The sequence below is a fragment of the Sparus aurata genome, chromosome 4, assembly GCF_900880675.1.
Source record: "Sparus aurata chromosome 4, fSpaAur1.1, whole genome shotgun sequence".
Lineage (NCBI taxonomy): Eukaryota > Metazoa > Chordata > Actinopteri > Spariformes > Sparidae > Sparus > Sparus aurata.
The window spans coordinates 5674583-5699978 of record NC_044190.1 but is presented as its reverse complement, the minus strand read 5'-3'; the positions used below and the strand labels follow the sequence as shown (position 1 = coordinate 5699978).

Genomic DNA, 25396 nt, shown 5'->3' with positions numbered 1-25396 from the left:
TAGTTGAAAAGTCAATTCTAGCTGGGTTGTCAAGGTGACTGACCTTGGAGACTCATAGAGGGGAACAGTGCGGATGTGGAGTTTCTGAATCTCGTCAATGGTGCCAATGGTCAGAGTGCTGTTGTTGGCCAGAGCCAGACTGTGAGAAGAAATCAAGATGCAGCTTTAGTCAGGAGGAAATACACCCACTTTCTACAAATAAAAACAAAGTTAGATTGTATGTTCTTCTGGAAGAGAATACATGGGAGTCGGCTTTATAGCTCGATGTTAAAAAAGAAAACAAGGTTTAGTTTGTGTTTGTGAGCTCTTCAACGCACAGGGGAAGAAATCATAAAACACACAAGTTTGAGTTTCCTTATTTTAACCACCAGTAGTCAAAGCTCTGCTGCTGACCTGTCAGGATAGCCCTCAGAGTTGAGTGGGCACATATAGTTGACCTCCTTGAGGTTGACATTGGAGAAAACCAGCTTGTGGTTGGAGGAATAGATGACGGTGGGTCGGTCGGAGCAGGCAAAGACATTGGAGGTTGACAGGGATCTGAAGGTCCTCAGCACAGTGGGCTGGGTGCCAAGGGTGACTTTCTTACGCTCACTCAGGGCGCCTGGGGGAAGAAAAAAGATTGAAACACAAACCAAGTTAACACCAGGATGAAATGTGGGTGCACTAATCATTGTTTGGGTCAGCAGAGCGACTGGTAAGTGCCCTCAGCCAATAAAGTTTGTCCTTGTGTGCAGAATATTTGTCTAATTCTAAATATCTTCAAATATGACTGGTTTGCTCTGGTTTGCCCTCCATGGAAGCTCATGCCTTACTTATGTTTCTCTGCTCAGTGATTAAAGTTTTAAGTTTAATTTGTGTACTTGTAGTCTTATTATGTCTTAGTGATGATGACATTAACACACTTTGCATAAGTGAAACAAATAAGTGCATTTAAACAGAATAATATTCTTTTTGTGTTTGAACAAGATGTTTTCTCAGAACACTGAACAACCTCATTATATACCATTCATGATTCACTGACTTCAGTTGGTGCAGAGGGTTTTTTGACTGAGTTGAAGTTGGAGACCTGGTGATTTTTTTGAAGCACTAATGTCAAACATTCTTGTGTTCCAGCTTCTCAAGTGAGACTTTGCTGCTTTTGTTTGTATTATGTAGTTGACCAAACTACAGACCAAGCAATAATTACATGCAGACATCTATATCATAATACAGGGTTAAAAGGCCTTCTTTAGTCTCTACATTAAAATAGGTAATGATATTAGTTGTCATGGTGAGTAATGAGAAAGAAATCCAATTCCAGAACCACTGAGTTCATGTTTATTCTTCAAATCTAACAGATATTAATAGAATGCCCCCATAAGGTTGAACAAAAAAGAGTATTCCCACCCATGCATCCATTTAAACAGTCAAAAGAGCGACCCATCTTCAGCTGGAAGAGACAGCAATTCATAATGCATCAATTAAAGGGTTATTACACAGCTTTTATATGTCAACATTAATTTGCTCCTAACAGGGAGAACAACACTGCCTGTAAGAGGCTGTAGATTATTTTCTGTGTTTTTTTCATTACATAAAATGACATCACCTGGGTGTCTTGACCAGGTGATGTCATTTCGGTGATATCATCTATTATCGTGTTTGGAGTAAGAACAGAAAGCTCTCATCACAAACTGGACTGTGGATTAGAAAGACTTGAGCATCCAGCAGACAGGGAGTCACTGACAATAGGCACCATAAAGCTATAAAACAAAGTGCAGGATGGAGTTAAATGAGTCACTACAGACAAAAGGTCAGGAGGGGCCACTTTCACTGTGACCACCAATACTAAATAATAATACATTCTGGCAAGCAATGCTACACCACCGTATTACTGTTTCAGTCCAACATGGTGGAATTATTTGATCTTAATGCAGCATTCAAAAAGAACATGAGGTTACTGGTTCAGTGTCACTGCTCATAGTATTGTTTCCAGACACGGCAGGCAGGCAGTTTTCAGAGAAGCAACAAAAGTCTCCTGTACAGTTCCTGTTTATAACCTCACAGCGAACAGATACATACAGTTAGAGATTAGCTGGTCACTAGATTGGAGAATGTACCAGCTCAAAAGCCCGCCCAAATCAATTAGCAGGTGGCCACAAACAAGACTCCAAATGGCTTCTGATTGGCTGCCTGCATTAAGCTGTAGCTTCAAAAACCTTGCTGCTCGGATGTCTAACCCGATGAAAAAGTTAATAAGGACGCGCCGACTTCAATTTTCTTAGCCGATTAGATTTCAAATCTTTGACAAGTCTTATCTCCCTCCAATTCTTTCTTTTAAAAAGTCCCATATTATACTGTTTTTCATCAATTTCACACAGCTGTCAGAGGTCCAACAACACTGTATTCGAAATGCATTGCCCCAAACCCATCTGTTGTCCTGAATTTCAGCTGTCTAAAAGTGGCTCAAGTGAGCTCTACTGAGAGCAGGCTGTTTCTGTGCCTGCACCTTTAAATGCTAATGAGCTCCATCTGTCAACGCCTGCCTTGCCTGCTACAAGCCCCTCTCAGGGAGAGGATGCCGCTTACGCTAGCGGTAGCATGCGCTAATGTTTTACAGTGGATGTAACGCTATTGCTCCCTGAGATGCTCTTGTTCAACCATACCAGTTTGACCCAGAATCGGACCCAGAAGGAGAGGCTCCTGAAGAAATACAGACTCTGCTGCTGCAGCAGGATGTTTCAGAATGGTTAGTGTGTATGAATATGTTACTTAGTTTGTTCGTATGTGTTGTTACATTAACTACCATGTAGCCAATAGCCTACAGCTAGCGAAAGCTGTGTTTGTCTCCAACAGTCTCCAAACTCTTGGACACTGTTCGCATCATCTCTGTCTCTAGTCTGCACATGTTTCCAGACTTTTTACAGTGACAACCAAGCTCCCTCGTTATATTATTAATATTAAACTCGCTTCAAATGCCAATCCATAGCGGACCAAAGCGGTGCTAACTAGTTAACCAATTTCCAGCTGACTTCACCATACTCGTAGGCAACTGTAAATGGTGTCAAAATATGGTGACACTTACCTGTGGCTCGAGGCAGTTGCTGGGTCCGGTATGGGTGGGACTGACCCTTTTATGAGGGTCAGTGACGATGCTAAGACAGTTTTGTACTGACCCTCATTACTGAAGCAATCCGATGTCAAGTGGTTAACACACATACAAGCTAACATGAACTGCAGCCAGCTGTTCTGTAGCTGGGACAGAATATAGGCACTGATGTTGATTTTGACAACCAACAACAGAGTAATTTGCATGTTTAACTCTGAGCGACGACATTGCGAAACACTGCTATCTTACTGCTGGACACACCAAACTTCACCGCAGGGATGGATGCCCCCCTTTCAGATATCTCCTATCATCGCGCAGAGGAGGCCTCCCTATGAAAATGACTCCTTTCGTTACGTAACGAAAGGAGCTAATTCTGAACAGCCTGTAGGAGCGCCGTTTTACCAGTGGGTGGGCTGCAGAGACCATGCAGGAATCGTTTGCTTTCCTCATTCTGGGAGTTGGTAGGCTCAGGGAGGACCAGTTTATATATGTAGAGACCAGAGAAAATGTGTTTATACAATATGGGACCTTTAAGGAACTATATTTGACAGCATAGACAAACACTTGGTCACGTTTAATGGAAATTCAATAACATGTTCATAATAAAGCACTGACCTATACATTATATTACATTTTCTCTAAAACTGCACCAGGTTCTCTCACTGTCACTCAAACAAATTTCTATTTCAATGTGAACTTGAAAAAACCTTGAGTAATCCATCTGAATGTCTGAGGTATTCTGTCTATAAAATCACAGGGTTTAATTAAATCAATAAAATATATTTGGTATTCAAACAGCAGGTTTTCACTCAAACTCACAGCATTACGTTCTTAAGGCTGCAAAGTTTTCCCATCATTACATCCAACTATGAATCTGGCAGTTCTGCAATTCTCCATGAAATAATATTCTAACAAGGAACATGTTGTCAGACAGCTGCCGTTCACCCTGCCTGAAGGCTCTTTTCAGCCTGAGACGTTTGAGAATCTTTCATCTAACCGGTGTAGTGATGGTGTTGTGAAGGACCTACCAGTCTGCAGGTCCAGACCAAAGTAGAAGAGCGCTCCGTCTCCAAGCGCACAAAGCAGGTAGTAGCTGCCTTCAAACGTTGTCATTAGGATTGAGCGGGGTATGATTTCTGGGGACACACACAGTAAAATGAATTATTTCACTTGTACTCCGGGGTCACAGGTTCATGGAGGAACACCAAAGAGATAAATGTCTGCAAGAAGGTCTCCGTCAGAAAAGTCAATAAGGGTTATTGCCTTTTGAGGGGGGAAAAAACATTTGAATGCTGCAGGGTTGAAATAAAGTCTTCCCACGTTGGCTCTGATTAAATGCTTGCTGGCTGACTCTCCACAATGTGGCAGCGTAAAGAAGTCTGTAAGTGTAGAGACTTGTAAGATTACTTGTTTCCATGGTAATGTACATCCACTATTTTAAACATAGGGCCAAACAAACAAAGGGCTGTGTTTACTTTAGACATCTCTAACACAGAAAGGAGAGTAAATACAAATCATAATTAATTCAGGTTAATTGCAGCTGAGTAGAATTAAAAATTCTACCGATGATGAGCAAAAAATATAAAAATGTAGACATTAACTTTTAATTTGCAGGGTTCCTGTTTTTAACAGAGTGCAGTCACTTTGTCCTCGTTAGGGGGAGTGAGCACAGTTTGCAGAGTTTGAGAATGGAGCAGCTGTCACTCAAATGCACTTGGAAAATAACATCTGACACAAGAGTGTGGAAAAATTCTTCATGGGTGAAGAATTGAAAGTGGAAAGTAAGAGTCCTTCCTGTGCTGGTACACTATGTTATGAAACTCTGTCTCCAGTGATGCTGACTTTTTGATAAGTTTAACCAAAAAAGTCGAGTTCTCTTCTGCATATTATAACACAAGTTTAAATACTTCTCAAGCATCTAAATGGGACACTTAATGCAACTGGGATGGCAGCATAGTTAATGTTCAAGTACTAAAAAATGAGGCACTTAATGGGAGATTCTACTTTAGCTACTTCTACATTACAACAGACCCATCCATCTCATTTACTGATTGGATTTCTTAAAGGAATAGTTCCACATTCTGTCCAAGCCAAAGGTAATAAAATCAAACAAAATGTCTAATTCCCAGTAAAAAAGCCTCCAGTGCATCTGTGTCTACTACCTTTGGTTCATAGTAAGGTGGAATAAAATGAGTTTAGCTCATTGAATGACCAGTTTATATGTAGTTAGAACTTTGATTCCACAATGCAAACAACAATTTTCACTCAACTGTATCTCTATTCTATGCCCATTTCTCTCCATGGATATGAGGGCTCGGCCGTAAAAGGCTTACAGTTCTTGAACCTTTTATACTAGAGTTGAATATTAAGTTATATATTTTAATTAGTTTTATTTGTGCTGAAGCCAACTTTATTTAAAATGTTTCAGCAGCCAAAAAATATATATGAATGGACAGAAAGAAGTTGAGCACAAGGTAAATATGATTATTAGCTTCCTTTTGAGTTAGATGACCAGATCTACATAAATCTTTAGTTTATTTTATTTAATTCTCTTTGGAATTTTTTAGCATCAGAAAATGAAAATGAGTGTTATAATTGATACTAAACAACACATTTATACTGGCAAAAACATGGTAAAAATGTTTGAATCCAGCCTTTTTAAATGTTCTTTTATCATTTACTGCTCTGTCCTTTTGTTGTGACTGTCGTCAGTGATACTGAGATCTAACTTATTCACACAGGTGCTGCTGTGATGCTGTCAAACACAGTTTGTCGCCCACAACTGCCTCATGACTGTATTCAGGTTTTGCATTCTTCCCTCTCTTACTATAAAGATTTTTCAGGGTTTTTTCAGCGCACCGAGACAGCCCTGGTTCTGTTAGGGGTCATTGTCTTTGTGGATCTGTGGGACCTACTGAGAAATTGTATGTGCATCTGACGTTCTCTCTCCAGAAGCCAGTCACAGCTTCCCTTTTCTCCTGACAGTACAACTGCTTCTCATTCTCTCACCTCCACCCAGCATTTCCTTGTGCAGGGCTGTGAAGCAGGGCAGTTTGAGCACACGGGCTGAGATGTCGGTCCAGAGTCCCACAGCACAGAGCGGTGATTCGCCGCCGCCATCCCCCAGAGGTGTGATGTCCAGGCACGCCACCTCATGCTCCATCTCTGTGGTGCTAAGGGAGGTGTAGAGGACGTGAGAAAGTTAAAGTTTGACACACACACAGTGGCACATAAATGTCTTAGTGCCTTTTTTCTCAGGTGAGATGTAAATTGAAAAATGTTTCAGTCATTTTGAGTGCTGGGCTTGGAGTTCACCCTGGCTGAAGTTCCCAGACCAACATTCGTTGCACATCTGCAGAACTGTGGCAGAAACTCAGTGTGTGGACAGGCTTCAATATGTTTGTAAATGGACTTGCATTTCTATAATTTCTTTTCTGTCTACTGACGCTCAAAGCACTTTACAACTGCCACATTCACCCATTCACACACACCGATGGCAGAGGCTACCATGCAAGGTGCTAACTGGTTCAGTATCTTGCTTAAGGACACAACAACATGCAGCAAAGACAACCAGATGTACCTCCTGAGCTACAGCTGCCCCAAGGTCAGTTGGCCTTGACAACAGTTTCAAACGAAACTTTGGTTCTTTAATAGTTTGTTCTCCAAGTCCATGTGCTCACGTATACTCAGGGCCTTATTTCTGAAGTTTCGACTGATATTAAAATTAAGTTAGTTTGTGCATTTGCTTGGATAATGTGTTAAGATTAACTTAAGGAAATATTATATTTGGTTTAATGGTGTTAACATCAATGTAATGAAATATCTTGATCTGTCAGGTATTAAATTCACTGGATCAACAGGTTATATTTTATCCACCAGCAGATTCTGAATTGAATTTTTAGAAAATGTAGGATATCGTTACATTGCTCGACATGGCAACATACAATTTAATTTATAACAATAAAGGATTTTATTCATGTTTTCTCAGCCAACTCTTTGTCATAAAAAAAAAATAATAATCAAACCTGCATTGCAGAACTTTGGTATGTTTACACATCACCTGCATGGAAAAGACGCCAAAGACAACAATTTACCAAGGGTTTGTGAACTACAGAGAGATTTATCCCGCCACAATGGGCTCAATCAGCATAGAGGGAGTAAGAATGTGATGTTATCATTTCACTGCTTCCTAATCCCTCAGAAACCAAAAGACAATGGATAGTAAAAAAAAACAGAGCAACTCTGGACCATATTTCAAGACAGAACAACGTAGGCTGTTTGATAAGACATTAGCTTCCAGTGACCAACAACCAACATTAGCATTCAACCAAACGGTACCTAACATTACTGTTTGATTGTGTTACAGGATAATATAGGAAAGCCATAAATTAACTAAAATATCATCACACATCTTGAGCACATTTATTTTAGCCTGGAAGTAAAAAGCATGAAACTGTTATGTTAGCTGGAAAGTGACTGAATACTAACATTAGCTTTATAATGAAAGGGGGCGGGGGGTCACTTGTTAATAAAAACATACGGAGCCTGTATGGATAATCAATAATGCAAATATAATGTAAGGATAATCAGTCCAAAGTGTGTTGAGCACTTCCCCTTTAACTGCACGACAGAAGAGCATTTCAGCCATGTTAACACCTTTAATCCTGTTATGACTATCTAGTCTTTCCAGAAGTTTGTAACTCACAGAGGAAACCAAACATTTCACAGCTCTGCTGTGTCTCCTTCACCGCCTCATCATCCACCACACTGCAAACACTCTGCCTCAAGCAGCCCTGGTGGCCGTTTTTGCAAGCTGTGCATCTTTCTCTGGAAAAAACATTTTGTGTATCCTTTACTTTACTTTTAAAATTACAGTAAAAATAAGGGCTCAAAGCAGTTTTATCACAATATAGACAGACAGCCACATGTGCAAACTTCAAAAATAACATGAAAGACATATAATAATATGTAGAACAATTCTACTGCACCATAAACTACAGACTTAAAAATGAGCTTCAAATCCTGCAGCTCAAACAATATTTAAAATGAAGGTAAGATGGTGCAGATAAGATAATTACACATAACCAAGTCAGAGACAAAGTTAAACAACAGGGAATACAGTAAATTAATGTTTGGTTAATTAAGCTTTCATACAACAGTTCTGTTGGGTATTGTGTATGCAGTCGTATTTACGGTTCTCCCCCGCTGTTGTTTCATATTAACTATTTAATTAACCTGCAATTCCATCCATCCATCCATCTTCTTGCGCTTTATCTGGGGTCAGGTCGCGGGGGCAGCTGTCTGACTAGGGACACCCAGACTTCCCTCTCCCCAGACACTTCCTACAGCTCTTCCGTGAGGATCCCAAGGCGTTCCCAGGCCAGCTGAGCAACATAGTCACTCCATCGTGTCCTGGGTCTTCCTCGGGGTCTCCACCCGACGAGACATGCCAGAACCTCCTGAGGGAGGCGTCCCGGGGGCATCCGAAACAGATGCCCGAGCCACCTCAGCTGGCCCCCTTTTGATGTGGAGGAGCAGCGGCTCTACTCCGAGCTCCTCCCGGGTGACAGAGCTCCTCACCCTATCTCTAAGGGAGCACCCCGCCACCCTGCGACGGAAACTCATTTCAGCCGCTTGTATCCGGGATCTGATTCTTTCGGTCATGACCCAAAGTTCATGGCCATAGGTGAGGGTAAGAACGTAGATTGACCGGTAAATCGAGAGCTTCGCCTTTTGGCTCAGCTCTCTCTTCACCACGACAGACCGATACAATGACCGCATTACTGAGGCTGCTGCATCAATCCGCCTGTCGTTCTCGCGCTCCATCCTTCCCTCACTCGTGAACAAGATCCCAAGATACTTGATTTGAGGCAGGAGCTCTCCCCCAACCCGGAGGGAGCAGGCCTGCAATTCTATTAATTTAACTAATGTGTTAACTGAAGTACTTTGGAGTATCTTAATTGTTTTCATTTTCGACAGATGACAGGTGTTAAAGAAATAGTTTGGATATTTTTGGGAAGTAGGCTCATTCACTTTCTTGGTGAGAGTAAGTAATAATAACCCTAAATAAATAAATACATAATAATAAATCAATAAATAATAACCCTAAACCCTAAATAAAGTAATAACCCAAACCCTAAGTAATAAGATGGAGACCTTTGTCAAGTTTGTACGGGAAATACGAAGCTACAAACAGCAACTGGTTCACTTTGTTTGAAAAAAACAGCTAAGGGCGCACTCGCAATAGGCCATCCGTACATCGCCAAAGCACATTTGACCCTCAAATTCGAGCTTGTTTCTCCAGTGTGAGCACTCCGTACCGAGGTCGTCCTTGGCCCTTGCAAGGTTCGAAGAGGTGTGAGGTGAGAGGTTATTTTAGCACGGTACGGTTGCTAATGCACCAGCACAAGCACTGTTGTGCAATGTCAACATGAAGTATAATGATGTGTATAATGCTGCCTTGCATAATCAAGAACTCCAGGAATGTGAGAGGGCTGTCTGAGACCAAAACCATGCACGTAAAATAAGCCACAAAAAAGTCAGTTAAATCATGCTCTCTGTTTTGTTCTCCATTGTGCTGCGACCACGCTGTGACGTGATGACGTTTATACAAGAGATAAATGTGCTCAGTGTGAGTGTGCCTTCCATCATTAATCATTAACTAGCATGTTATATTTTGTTTGTATAATCCATACTAGAAGTTTCTCCTATTTTCAGTCTTTGTGCGAAGCTTTTAAAGGTCAAATGTCATTTTTCTTTTATCACTGGTTAGGTGACCCCAACATGTCTTTGCTTTTTGGTTGTACTTCTATTACGCATGCGCAAGGATTCAATACACAAACTTCTTTCAGGGTTTCAATCTTTGTGCAGCATTTGTGAGCATTTGAACTAACAGGAGTTTCATGTCTAAGATTAAATAACATCACCTTTCTCAGTGTACCTGTGCATTAGTGCGAGAAGCCTATAGGAGGTCCATTAGCAGCTGCACCAATTTGGTTAAAATGGTCATGAATCTCAACTGCATGCTCGTGTCTTTGCAACAACACCATTGGCTGATATTTTTCCCAGTTCGGCTGTAGTAAAAAGGATGATTGGCTTTTGAGGGGAAGGGGCGGGACATAGTTTGTCTTCTCTCTAACAACTTCTCCAGCTAAGCTCAGCAGTTGCTTATTTAAAGTATAAACATGAGAAAGAATCAATGTTATTATATAACTCTTGCCAGAAAGTGAGTAATATATTTCCCAAAGCTGATGATGTGTGTCCACTCATTCAATTGCCTTCCATGTCTTTGAATGTCATACTAGGAGATCCTGAATTTAATAACACACACTTATAAGGTGGGTTAATACAGAGGTTTATATAAGGAAGTGTATATCACAAGTAAAAGCTTTTGGCAACTGTGTGCTGCATGATGCAAAGTGTTTACAGCAGGACTTTGATGAGCTGTGTGTGCGTAGTAGAAGAAGTCAAGTATTGCCTGAAAATGTCATTAAACTTATAACAGGGCTTTGACTTGTGTATCTCTGTCCTACCTGATCTGTTTGAGCTCTCCAGCGAGGATCTGCAGGTAGTAGAGGGCCCGCCCCACGGCGAGCACCACCTGAGTGTGGTTGCAGGCGGCCACGCTGATGTTCCTGCCCTGTGGCTCCTTCCACTCGCTCACTAATGCCTTGCTTTCCTGGAGCACCAGGCGCACAGAGCCTGACGTTATCTGTAGGCAAACACATGTTCCTTTTTTTAAAGAATATTATTTTCCACAGACTTGCTGGGAAGTGACAGAGAGGATAATGTGGAGAAATGTAAAGAACATCTCGCTGTTTGTGTGTGATTCTGTGCCAGGATTGTGTCTTTTTAATGGCTGAAACTAAATTATGATTTATTGCAAAGACACTTTTTCTACAGCATTTATATTTTTGTTAACAAAAAATGTAATGAAACTGTGTTTACTGGATAAAAAAGAAATACCTTTGCACTTAATTCACTCCAGTTATTTAGAGACTACAAATTCATTCAGTGTAGAGAAAAAGACAATTTCAGCAATCCTCATGAGCCAATGTCAAACTGAAGGCTTTGACATTTTGCACCCTCAGAAACAATCAAATAATTAGGATGAGGTACTAGAAAATACAGCAGTTCAATCATAACACAAATGTGTAAAAAAAAAAAAAAAAAAAAAAAAAAAAAATGGCCTGGTGAAACAGAATGAAGGATAAATGTTTTGTTTGATAGCAAAAATCCTCTTTATGACACATTAAAACAAGATGTCTCATTATTTCACTAAAATTTAATTTTGTAGCATTTGTATTGCAAGTAGCAAAGGGCTTGTGAATACCTGGTAAAAGCCCCTCAGGTTAAAGAGAAATACAAAATGTAATATTGAAAATGTAATAATGTAATGAGGAGAGCCATCCAGCACTGAAGAAGCAAGACAATATCGACAAAAAGCTGAAGAAGCCTCATTAACAGACTGCAGCAAGTTCAGACAACAGTCATTCTATAAATGGAGGTGTTGCACTGTTAGGGAACGCACATAATACAGAGGTGTAATGAAATGTGAAATCTCATCATATATTCAATATTGGATCCTTAATAAAGTGCTTGGAAGCGGTTATGAAGATTTAATTGTACAGTTTCTGCAGTCTGTCTACGTGCAAATCACAGCATGTCTGAAGAGACGAAAACAGTCAAAGTTTAAAGCAAGGACATGTTTTCTTCACAAGTTAAGTTTTATATCAGAACACACAGCTGGTGTCCAAACAGCTGGGGAGGTTTGATATTACAGATGTATATATTGGTGATTTGAGCTGAACATGTTCACAATAAAAACTCTAACATGCTGTTTAGCATTCATAATGTTTTTCACGTAGCATAGTAGTTTTTCATATATACCACGTAGTTAATTTAGCATGCTAGCAGGTTCATATTTGTTAATCAGCACTCAGGGTGGGAGGATATAAGATCAGCTAGTTTTCACAGCATATGCTGCCTCCTGGGTGAAAGAGTTAAATACTTTGAATTTCAAACTAAAGGATGACTGAGAGAAAAGATGCTCACCATTTATTTATCCCTTATTTATTCAGGGGGATGTAATGTTTTATGATTATATCATTAAAGGGTGTTTGATTGTTTATTGCTGAAAGGACTTATCACCAAAAAAAAGATGCATGTCCCATCTGTGATGTTATAATTTCAAATTCTAATATGCATTTTGGATTTTTGCGTGTATTTTACTGATTATCAGGATAATATTGTCACAATTATTTTGGTCAGGATAATCATTACATGCTTGATTGGTATGAACACAAAAAAGTACAGCTGAGGCTCATGGAGACTAGAAACTAAACAAGAGGATAAATCAAACCTTTGACTCACGATTAACTCTGGCTGCAAATCAGCAGTTAATCGTGTAATCAGTTTAAAGACGCAGTCTGTGGTTCTGAAGAATGATGGTGGATTATTTTGAAAAGGAGCCGGTAAATGATGACCTGGGAATGAGACTCCATCATTAACAATGTTTCACAGGATAGCTTACTGCACTACTTGATGCTGTATGTGTGCCACTATTGCCACTAATGTCTTTGTGTCTAATCGTTCTGGTATACTTTCTATTTTACTCTATTCTTATTTTATATACATTTAATGATTTATTCTCTTTAAGTCTCTCTACTCATTCTGTCTTTGTGCTGCTGTATTGGCCGAACTTCCCCTCTAGGGGATCAATAAAGGATCATCTTATTATATGCCCAACAATAAACTCTAATATTCAGCTGTCTTTGTCTCATCTCGCCCCAAGAAGAATATCAGGGTTGTTCTTGATATTTAGCATTGTTTACCAGGCGCTTCTTTAGATTTTGGCAATTTCACGGTGGGCAGGTAGTGCACAGTTGGCTTGTCTGGGCTTGTTTTCAGGAAACTGCTGCATACAGTTTTTTATGGCAGGGATAATTAGCGCAGTAAAAGCTCAAGCACACTGTCCATGTGCGAGCTGGAGCACCAAAATAATGAGCTACAACAAGGCTGAAAGCTGCAAAGAGCTGCAGAGTCAGAGATTTATTCTCCTTGGGTTTAGCATTATGAGCAACTCTTTCATGTAGACTCCTTTGATTTATTGTTCGAAAAAAAAATATTGCTCTGTGTACAATTTATGAGATTCTCGCAGATGTAAAGTAAAAAATTAAATACAAATCTAAAGTGGGGTACTGTGAATGAAAATTTGTGCGGTCTGTGTGTTTTATTCGGTCCATTTATTAAGTGTCCTTCACACGGTCTACAGCAGTGTTTTTTAATAAGATCGCTGAAGGTCAAAGTAAAAAAGTCCTGCTCCCCAGAGAGTGCCTTCAATGCAAGTCTAAGTGAAATTATCAACTTTTATTTTTGGAAGCAATTTGTCTGAGGCCTTTCAAGAGTTGTGTAAAATGAGTCAGATTCAAGAAAAAGTAAAAAAAATAAATAAATAAAAAAAATAAAAAAAGGGGTGGTTATAGTGCAAAATGACTAATTCTGAGAGGTAACAGAGTTCCAGCCTGAGACACACTGAATGTGATCATAACAGCCTCATGGATGAGGTCTAACAGTTGGCAGGACTCCCTGCAGGTCTCAGCCTCGTTCCAAAAAGAAAAACTCTAACTAGAATTTAAATCAAGTGCAGTATTCGTCTTAACCAAATGTAAAATACATGAAGCCTTTTGCAACCCTCATATTCAAAACTGCCCCTTTCAATCATGTATGACTCAGTTCCAGCAAAGTATTTCTTATTAAACAGAGAAAGGCCACAGTTGAATTATTAATTTCTATAATTAATTCTGATTTTGTGAAATGATATGTTATTTCTGCTTTGAACTTGGATGTGCTTATACTGCTGAGTCAGCTAATTCCAGGAAACAGGCTCAGATATTCAATGAGAAATCAAAGCATGTTCTGAGACAACCTGACAGCACACGTCGAGTACTCTATACATGTAACATAAGTGTGCTGTATGTGTGTGTACAAACTTGAATGAGTTGTTGGTGCGCCACATTTCCACAGTAAAATGTCTGCTGGTTGTCCACAAAGCCTGGAAGCTCAGTCTCTTCGACTTCCTCGCCACTCAGCATCAACACTCTGGGGGAAAACACGCTCTTAAGATAAGATAAAGGCATTCGGAATCGACTCCACACTTATCTGGCATGCTGCACGGAAAACACTCACCGTGTCTGACCCACGAAAGACAGCACCAGCATGTCATCTGTCTCTCTGCCGGCCTCAGAGCGGAGCGGCCACAAACCTTCAAGGAATTCAAGAGAGGGTGTTGGAAAGAAAAGTTACTTTGTGTTTCTCCTGCTCTGTAGATTTGTGCACATTGTGCAGCCAGTATCCAAACCAATCTTTAACCATTCCATCTGTCAAATGTTAACATGCTGGAAGATGTACAGGTTGCAGATTCCTGCCATTGATTGGCTAAGTGAATAATTGCCTCTCATCAAGAGGCCGGGAGAAGGAGGCAGCAGTGGAGACATTTAGGGCAGAGCTGGTCAATAAACGACTGAAGCCTAACAAGTGCAAGCAGACCTGACTTGGCCTGTGTGTCTCATTTAAGCATCAGAACAGTCTCGGGAGAGGCAACTCATTTTCTGAGACAAAGAGGTGTCTGCCCCTGTTAAACCTGATGAGATTCTTCATCTTGACAGTTAACTATCACAGGAATTACAATGCTTGTTGGTTTACTAAATGAAAACAAATGTTTCCAAACCTAGCCTTGGCAAAGCTCCCATTCTTTTGAAAGTACCGATCCAAGACCTATGACACCTGAGCCACCTGCTCACACTCACATGCCAAGCATTGATGAGCGACAGCTGGCGCCTTTGCAATGCCAGGCAACCAGATGTGCAGGTTGAAGTAGCTCTACTGTCAAATAAGTAAAAGATTATGGTCCAGATACACTTGAGACTTGTGAAGGAGGCGATGGAAAAGACACAAACACACACACAAAATTAGAACACACAAACCTTTGATTCCGGGGAGGTCAATGCTGGCATGCTCATGAATCCCAATGCCATTGCGAATGATCCGGAGAGATCCCTCCTTGAAGGCACCAGAGCATGTCACCAACTGAAAGCCGCAAAAGAATACATAAAGACATGGAGTCATTTGTTTGCCTGGTTTTTTATAGGGTTGAAATGCAGTTGATCGTGCTATTTGTACAGTTTTCTCTACAGGTGAAAAAAACATTTTATCCTGCACTTGTCAAGTTTAAGAATCTTTCAGATTAACATAAAGCAAACATCCAAAGTAAACATTGAGGTGTTTATTTCAGTTCACATTTCTATTCTGGAGGTGAATGCTAAGAGTGAATATCTTATTAAAGAGCCTTAATTTCATATTTAAATGTAAACTTTCTGAAAACTTGGAATGCAAATATCTGCAGATCATCTTGCGATGGGATCACACAAGTCCACATTTTAAACTATGACTACTCCTGACTTTATCCTGCATGGCTGTGGCTCTGTCGCATTGACAAATATCTGTCCACGGAAACACAGGCAGGCATCGCTTCTGTGGTTGTTCCCACTAGAAAAGATGCCTCCAGAACCGCACTACGCCACGATATCACACACACAAACTCACAAAGTGAAAACATTACCAGCCGATGCTGTCGCAGTTGGTAATATCTGTCTCAATGCAAGTAATCATCCGGGGAATGTTTTATGGTCATATCTTTTATTTGAAATGTAACCTGTGGTGTCTCCCCTGAAACATCTTTGTGATCTGTGAAAGCTTCTTTATTTCATAACTTGGTCTTTAAGGTTTAAGCATCATTCAAAACTGCAGTTGTAAATGCCATCAACATTTATGGAAGTATTGGCAGAAGTCAATGTTGAAGCTTTAACAGGTGTAGTGGTGAAGGATTTGCAAATAATTATCAGTTTATAGCAGAGCTTCTCTGAGATTGGCACCAGTGTTGAAAACCCTGAAGGTAAATAATTCTGACTGGAAGGCATCAGAACATTATTCATAAATCCAGTCATGGTACACTAACAGGATTAATGCCCGAGCCTGTATAATCTCAGCCCCTACCACCTGCCACCCGACAGCTTTATCCTAATGGAAATAACCATTGTGAACCTGGCAACTCACCCAACTCCCCCGAGCCTGTTCTCGAATGCCCTCACACTCTCAGCCACACTCTCACAGGACTGGCTGAATCCTGATAATCTGCCCACAATATATTATGTTTTTGTTATTTATGCAAGGTTTATCTGTCATAAACCCCACTGTGGTTTGTTGATTACAGCAATTTTGCAGCTTTGACTGCAAACTGTGCATTAATCCTCTACTGTCTTGACTGTCTAGGAATGTGTCCGCACCAATTAACCAGGTCAAATGCTCTGTGGATTTGCAGAAAATGGCAAATTAAAACAATGGTGATTGGATTTAATTCTGGGACTGAAATGAGCTGCAGTGTGTGTGGATGAATACATTCAGAGTGCTGGTCCGTGCCCAGAGAGCGGCTCAGTGCTCTAGTGGACCGTTGCCTTTGGAACCACGTCAAGTACCCCTGAGGCCTGAAGTCAAACACTGCCAACAAAACCTTCTGTACAGTATCTCTCTCGTTACTTCACTCTCTGATCTCCCGTTGCCTCACTGATTTCACACAAAGAAGGACAAATGTTTAATTCAAATATTGTTTTTGTCAAAATATCATATTTTGTTTTTTGAAAATAAACTGATTCATTAAGATCTGGTTTTATTTAACATAAAAATAATTACTGCCTGCATTAGTGCCCGCATTACTGCCCGCATTACTGCCTGCATTATTTCCTGAATTATTGCCTGCATTACTGCCTACATTACTGACTGCATTACTGCCTGCATTACTGCCAGCATTACTGCCAGCATTACTGCCTGCATTACTGCCTGCATTACTGCCTAGATTACTGACTGCATTACTGCCTGCATTACTGCCTGCATTACTGCCTAGATTACTGACTGCATTACTGCCTGCATTACTGCCTACATTACTGACTGCATTACTGCCTGCATTACTGCCAGCATTACTGCCAGCATTACTGCCTGCATTACTGCCTGCATTATTGCCTGCATTACTGCCTGCATTACTGCCTGCATTACTGCCTGCATTACTGCCTGCATTACTGCCTGCATTATTTCCTGAATTATTGCCAGCATTACTGCCTGCATTACTGCCTGCATTACTGCCTGCATTACTGCCTGCATTACTGCCTGCATTATTTCCTGAATTATTGCCTGCATTACTGCATTACTGCCTGCATTACTGCCTGCATTACTGCCTGCATTACTGCCTGCATTATTTCCTGAATTATTGCCTGCATTACTGCCTGCATTATTGCCTGCATTATTGCCTGCATTATTTCCTGAATTATTGCCTGCATTACTGCATTACTGCCTGCATTACTGCCTGCATTACTGCCTGCATTACTGCCTGCATTATTTCCTGAATTATTGCCTGCATTACTGCATTACAGCCTGCATTACTGCCTGCATTACAGCCTGCATTACTGCCTGCATTACTGCCTGCATTTCTGCCTGCATTAGTGCCTGCATTACTGCCTGCATTACTGCCTGCATTACTGCCTGCATTACTGCCTACATTACTGCCTACATTACTGCCTGCATTATTTCCTGAATTTTTGCCTGCATTACTGCATTACTGCCTACATTACTGCCTACATTACTGCCTACATTACTGCCTACATTACTGCCTACATTATTTCCTGAATTTTTGCCTGCATTACTGCCTGCATTATTTCCTGAATTATTGCCTGCATTACTGCATTACTGCCTGCATTACTGCCTACATTACTGCCTACATTACTGCCTGCATTACTGCCCGCATTACTGCCTGCATTACTGCCTACATTACTGCCTACATTACTGCCTGCATTACTGCCCGCATTACTGCCTGCATTATTTCCTGAATTATTGCCTGCATTACTGCATTACTGCCTACATTACTGCCTGCATTACTGCCTACATTACTGCCTGCATTACTGCCCGCATTACTGCCTGCATTACTGCCAGCATTATTTCCTGAATTATTGCCTGCATTACTGCCTACATTACTGCCTGCATTATTTCCTGAATTATTGCCTGCATTACTGCCCGCATTACTGCCTGCATTATTTCCTGAATTACTGCCTACATTACTGCCTACATTACTGCCTGCATTACTGCCTGCATTATTTCCTGAATTATTGCCTGCATTACTGCATTACTGCCTGCATTACTGCCTGCATTATTTCCTGAATTATTGCCTGCATTACTGCATTACTGCCTGCATTACTGCCTGCATTACTGCATTACTGCCTGCATTACTGCCTGCATTATTTCCTGAATTATTGCCTGCATTACTGCATTACTGCCTGCATTACTGCCTGCATTACTGCCAGCATTACTGCCTGCATTACTGCCTGCATTACTGCCTGCATTATTTCCTGAATTATTGCCTGCATTACTGCCTGCATTACTGCCTGCATTACTGCCTGCATTACTGCATTACTGCCTGCATTACTGCCTGCATTACTGCCTGCATTACTGCCTGCATTATTTCCTGAATTATTGCCTGCATTACTGCATTACTGCCTACATTACTGCCTGCATTACTGCCTGCATTACTGCCTGCATTATTTCCTGAATTATTGCCTGCATTACTGCATTACTGCCTACATTACTGCCTGCATTATTTCCTGAATTATTGCCTGCATTACTGCCTACATTACTGCCTGCATTACTGCCTAGATTACTGCCTACATTACTGCCTGCATTACTGCCTGCATTACTGCCTGCATTATTTCCTGAATTATTGCCTGCATTACTGCATTACTGCCTGCATTACTGCCTACATTACTGCCTACATTACTGCCTGCATTACTGCCTGCGTTACTGCCCGCATTACTGCCTACATTACTGCCTACATTACTGCCTGCATTACTGCCCGCATTACTGCCTGCATTACTGCCTGCATTATTTCCTGAATTATTGCCTGCATTATTTCCTGAATTATTGCCTGCATTACTGCATTACTGCCTACATTACTGCCTACATTACTGCCTGCATTATTTCCTGAATTTTTGCCTGCATTACTGCATTACTGCCTACATTACTGCCTGCATTATTTCCTGAATTTTTGCCTGCATTACTGCATTACTGCCTACATTACTGCCTACATTACTGCCTGCATTATTTCCTGAATTTTTGCCTGCATTACTGCCTGCATTACTGCCTGCATTACTGCCTGCATTATTTCCTGAATTATTGCCTGCATTACTGCATTACTGCCTGCATTACTGCCTACATTACTGCCTACATTACTGCCTACATTACTGCCTGCATTACTGCCCGCATTACTGCCTACATTACTGCCTACATTACTGCCTGCATTACTGCCTGCATTACTGCCTGCATTACTGCCTGCATTACTGCCTGCATTATTTCCTGAATTATTGCCTGCATTACTGCATTACTGCCTACATTACTGCCTGCATTACTGCCCGCATTACTGCCCGCATTACTGCCCGCATTATTTCCTGAATTATTGCCTGCATTACTGCCTACATTACTGCCTGCATTACTGCCTGCATTATTTCCTGAATTATTGCCTGCATTACTGCCTACATTACTGCCTGCATTACTGCCTGCATTATTTCCTGAATTTTTGCATACATTACTGCCTGCATTACTGCCTGCATTACTGCCTGCATTATTTCCTGAATTATTGCCTGCATTACTGCATTACTGCCTGCATTACTGCCTACATTACTGCCTACATTACTGCCTGCATTACTGCCCGCATTACTGCCCGCATTACTGCCTGCATTACTGCCTACATTACTGCCTACATTACTGCCTGCATTACTGCCCGCATTACTGCCTGCATTATTTCCTGAATTATTGCCTGCATTACTGCATTACTGCCTACATTACTGCCTACATTACTGCCTGCATTATTTCCTGAATTTTTGCCTGCATTACTGCCTACATTACTGCCTACATTACTGCCTGCATTATTTCCTGAATTTTTGCCTGCATTACTGCATTACTGCCTACATTACTGCCTACATTACTGCCTGCATTATTTCCTGAATTTTTGCCTGCATTACTGCCTGCATTATTTCCTGAATTATTGCCTGCATTACTGCATTACTGCCTGCATTACTGCCTACATTACTGCCTGCATTACTGCCCGCATTACTGCCTGCATTACTGCCTACATTACTGCCTACATTACTGCCTGCATTACTGCCCGCATTACTGCCTGCATTATTTCCTGAATTATTGCCTGCATTACTGCATTACTGCCTACATTACTGCCTACATTACTGCCTGCATTATTTCCTGAATTTTTGCCTGCATTACTGCCTACATTACTGCCTACATTACTGCCTGCATTATTTCCTGAATTTTTGCCTGCATTACTGCATTACTGCCTACATTACTGCCTACATTACTGCCTGCATTATTTCCTGAATTTTTGCCTGCATTACTGCCTGCATTATTTCCTGAATTATTGCCTGCATTACTGCATTACTGCCTGCATTACTGCCTACATTACTGCCTGCATTACTGCCCGCATTACTGCCTGCATTACTGCCTGCATTATTTCCTGAATTATTGCCTGCATTACTGCATTACTGCCTACATTACTGCCTGCATTACTGCCTACATTACTGCCTGCATTACTGCCCGCATTACTGCCTGCATTACTGCCTGCATTACTGCCTGCATTATTTCCTGAATTATTGCCTGCATTACTGCCTACATTACTGCCTGCATTACTGCCTGCATTATTTCCTGAATTATTGCCTGCATTACTGCCCGCATTACTGCCTGCATTATTTCCTGAATTACTGCCTACATTACTGCCTGCATTACTGCCTGCATTACTGCCTGCATTACTGCCTGCATTACTGCCTGCATTACTGCCTGCATTACTGCCTGCATTACTGCATTACTGCCTGCATTACTGCCTGCATTATTTCCTGAATTATTGCCTGCATTACTGCCTGCATTACTGCCTGCATTACTGCATTACTGCCTGCATTACTGCATTACTGCCTGCATTACTGCCTGCATTATTTCCTGAATTATTGCCTGCATTACTGCATTACTGCCTACATTACTGCCTGCATTACTGCCTGCATTACTGCCTGCATTATTTCCTGAATTATTGCCTGCATTACTGCATTACTGCCTACATTACTGCCTGCATTATTTCCTGAATTATTGCCTGCATTACTGCCTACATTACTGCCTGCATTACTGCCTAGATTACTGCCTACATTACTGCCTGCATTATTTCCTGAATTATTGCCTGCATTACTGCATTACTGCCCACATTACTGCCTGCATTACTGCCTGCATTATTTCCTGAATTATTGCCTGCATTACTGCATTACTGCCTACATTACTGCCTGCATTATTTCCTGAATTATTGCCTGCATTACTGCCTACATTACTGCCTGCATTACTGCCTAGATTACTGCCTACATTACTGCCCGCATTACTGCCCGCATTACTGTCTGCATTATTTCCTGAATTATTGCCTGCATTACTGCCTGCATTATTTCCTGAATTATTGCCTGCATTACTGCATTACTGCCTACATTACTGCCTGCATTACTGCCTGCATTATTTCCTGAATTATTGCCTGCATTACTGCATTACTGCCTACATTACTGCCTGCATTATTTCCTGAATTATTGCCTGCATTACTGCCTACATCACTGCCTGCATTACTGCCTAGATTCCTGCCCGCATTACTGCCTGCATTACTGCCTGCATTACTGCCTGCATTATTTCCTGAATTATTGCCTGCATTACTGCCTACATTACTGCCTGCATTACTGCCTGCATTATTTCCTGAATTATTGCCAGCATTACTGCCTACATTACTGCCTGCATTACTGCCTGCATTATTTCCTGAATTTTTGCATACATTACTGCCTGCATTACTGCCTGCATTACTGCCTGCATTATTTCCTGAATTATTGCCTGCATTACTGCATTACTGCCTGCATTACTGCCTACATTACTGCCTACATTACTGCCTGCATTACTGCCCGCATTACTGCCCGCATTACTGCCTGCATTACTGCCTACATTACTGCCTACATTACTGCCTGCATTACTGCCCGCATTACTGCCTGCATTATTTCCTGAATTATTGCCTGCATTACTGCATTACTGCCTACATTACTGCCTACATTACTGCCTGCATTATTTCCTGAATTTTTGCCTGCATTACTGCCTACATTACTGCCTACATTACTGCCTGCATTATTTCCTGAATTTTTGCCTGCATTACTGCATTACTGCCTACATTACTGCCTACATTACTGCCTGCATTATTTCCTGAATTTTTGCCTGCATTACTGCCTGCATTATTTCCTGAATTATTGCCTGCATTACTGCATTACTGCCTGCATTACTGCCTACATTACTGCCTGCATTACTGCCCGCATTACTGCCTGCATTACTGCCTGCATTATTTCCTGAATTATTGCCTGCATTAATGCATTACTGCCTACATTACTGCCTGCATTACTGCCTACATTACTGCCTGCATTACTGCCCGCATTACTGCCTGCATTACTGCCTGCATTACTGCCTGCATTATTTCCTGAATTATTGCCTGCATTACTGCCTACATTACTGCCTGCATTACTGCCTGCATTATTTCCTGAATTATTGCCTGCATTACTGCCCGCATTACTGCCTGCATTATTTCCTGAATTACTGCCTACATTACTGCCTGCATTACTGCCTGCATTATTTCCTGAATTATTGCCTGCATTACTGCATTACTGCCTGCATTACTGCCTGCATTACTGCCTGCATTACTGCATTACTGCCTGCATTACTGCCTGCATTACTGCCTGCATTATTTCCTGAATTATTGCCTGCATTACTGCCCGCATTACTGCCTGCATTATTTCCTGAATTACTGCCTACATTACTGCCTGCATTACTGCCTGCATTATTTCCTGAATTATTGCCTGCATTACTGCATTACTGCCTGCATTACTGCCTGCATTACTGCCTGCATTACTGCATTACTGCCTGCATTACTGCCTGCATTACTGCATTACTGCCTGCATTACTGCCTGCATTACTGCCTGCAATATTTCCTGAATTATTGCCTGCATTACTGCCTGCATTACTGCCTGCATTACTGCATTACTGCCTGCATTACTGCATTACTGCCTGCATTACTGCCTGCATTATTTCCTGAATTATTGCCTGCATTACTGCATTACTGCCTACATTACTGCCTGCATTACTGCCTGCATTACTGCCTGCATTATTTCCTGAATTATTGCCTGCATTACTGCATTACTGCCTACATTACTGCCTGCATTATTTCCTGAATTATTGCCTGCATTACTGCCTACATTACTGCCTGCATTACTGCCTAGATTACTGCCTACATTACTGCCTGCATTATTTCCTGAATTATTGCCTGCATTACTGCATTACTGCCCACATTACTGCCTGCATTACTGCCTGCATTATTTCCTGAATTATTGCCTGCATTACTGCATTACTGCCTACATTACTGCCTGCATTATTTCCTGAATTATTGCCTGCATTACTGCCTACATTACTGCCTGCATTATTTCCTGAATTATTGCCTGCATTACTGCCTACATTACTGCCTGCATTACTGCCTGCATTATTTCCTGAATTATTGCCTGCATTACTGCCCGCATTACTGCCTGCATTATTTCCTGAATTACTGCCTACATTACTGCCTGCATTACTGCCTGCATTACTGCCTGCATTACTGCCTGCATTACTGCCTGCATTACTGCCTGCATTACTGCATTACTGCCTGCATTACTGCCTGCATTATTTCCTGAATTATTGCCTGCATTACTGCCTGCATTACTGCCTGCATTACTGCATTACTGCCTGCATTACTGCATTACTGCCTGCATTACTGCCTGCATTATTTCCTGAATTATTGCCTGCATTACTGCATTACTGCCTACATTACTGCCTGCATTACTGCCTGCATTACTGCCTGCATTATTTCCTGAATTATTGCCTGCATTACTGCATTACTGCCTACATTACTGCCTGCATTATTTCCTGAATTATTGCCTGCATTACTGCCTACATTACTGCCTGCATTACTGCCTAGATTACTGCCTACATTACTGCCTGCATTATTTCCTGAATTATTGCCTGCATTACTGCATTACTGCCCACATTACTGCCTGCATTACTGCCTGCATTATTTCCTGAATTATTGCCTGCATTACTGCATTACTGCCTACATTACTGCCTGCATTATTTCCTGAATTATTGCCTGCATTACTGCCTACATTACTGCCTGCATTACTGCCTAGATTACTGCCTACATTACTGCCCGCATTACTGCCCGCATTACTGTCTGCATTATTTCCTGAATTATTGCCTGCATTACTGCCTGCATTATTTCCTGAATTATTGCCTGCATTACTGCATTACTGCCTACATTACTGCCTGCATTACTGCCTGCATTATTTCCTGAATTATTGCCTGCATTACTGCATTACTGCCTACATTACTGCCTGCATTATTTCCTGAATTATTGCCTGCATTACTGCCTACATCACTGCCTGCATTACTGCCTAGATTCCTGCCCGCATTACTGCCTGCATTACTGCCTGCATTACTGCCTGCATTATTTCCTGAATTATTGCCTGCATTACTGCCTACATTACTGCCTGCATTACTGCCTGCATTATTTCCTGAATTATTGCCAGCATTACTGCCTACATTACTGCCTGCATTACTGCCTGCATTATTTCCTGAATTTTTGCATACATTACTGCCTGCATTACTGCCTGCATTACTGCCTGCATTATTTCCTGAATTATTGCCTGCATTACTGCATTACTGCCTGCATTACTGCCTACATTACTGCCTACATTACTGCCTGCATTACTGCCCGCATTACTGCCTGCATTACTGCCTACATTACTGCCTACATTACTGCCTGCATTACTGCCCGCATTACTGCCTGCATTATTTCCTGAATTATTGCCTGCATTACTGCATTACTGCCTACATTACTGCCTACATTACTGCCTGCATTATTTCCTGAATTTTTGCCTGCATTACTGCCTACATTACTGCCTACATTACTGCCTGCATTATTTCCTGAATTTTTGCCTGCATTACTGCATTACTGCCTACATTACTGCCTACATTACTGCCTGCATTATTTCCTGAATTTTTGCCTGCATTACTGCCTGCATTATTTCCTGAATTATTGCCTGCATTACTGCATTACTGCCTGCATTACTGCCT

General features: G+C 41.3%; 1 protein-coding gene across 1 annotated transcript in view; it reads right to left on the bottom strand.

The window, feature by feature from the left end:
* The window catches only part of ddb1 (damage-specific DNA binding protein 1), a 69921-nt gene that overhangs the window by 21494 nt on the left and 23031 nt on the right, over positions 1 to 25396 (bottom strand). The window contains exons 10-17 of the mRNA XM_030414802.1: positions 15070 to 15172; positions 14273 to 14348; positions 14077 to 14185; positions 10618 to 10796; positions 6095 to 6258; positions 4114 to 4221; positions 394 to 601; positions 44 to 139 (exon numbers count right to left, since the gene is read on the bottom strand). Coding sequence (XP_030270662.1) covers positions 44 to 139; positions 394 to 601; positions 4114 to 4221; positions 6095 to 6258; positions 10618 to 10796; positions 14077 to 14185; positions 14273 to 14348; positions 15070 to 15172 — 1043 coding nt within the window. The remainder of the gene's footprint in view (positions 1 to 43; positions 140 to 393; positions 602 to 4113; positions 4222 to 6094; positions 6259 to 10617; positions 10797 to 14076; positions 14186 to 14272; positions 14349 to 15069; positions 15173 to 25396) is intronic.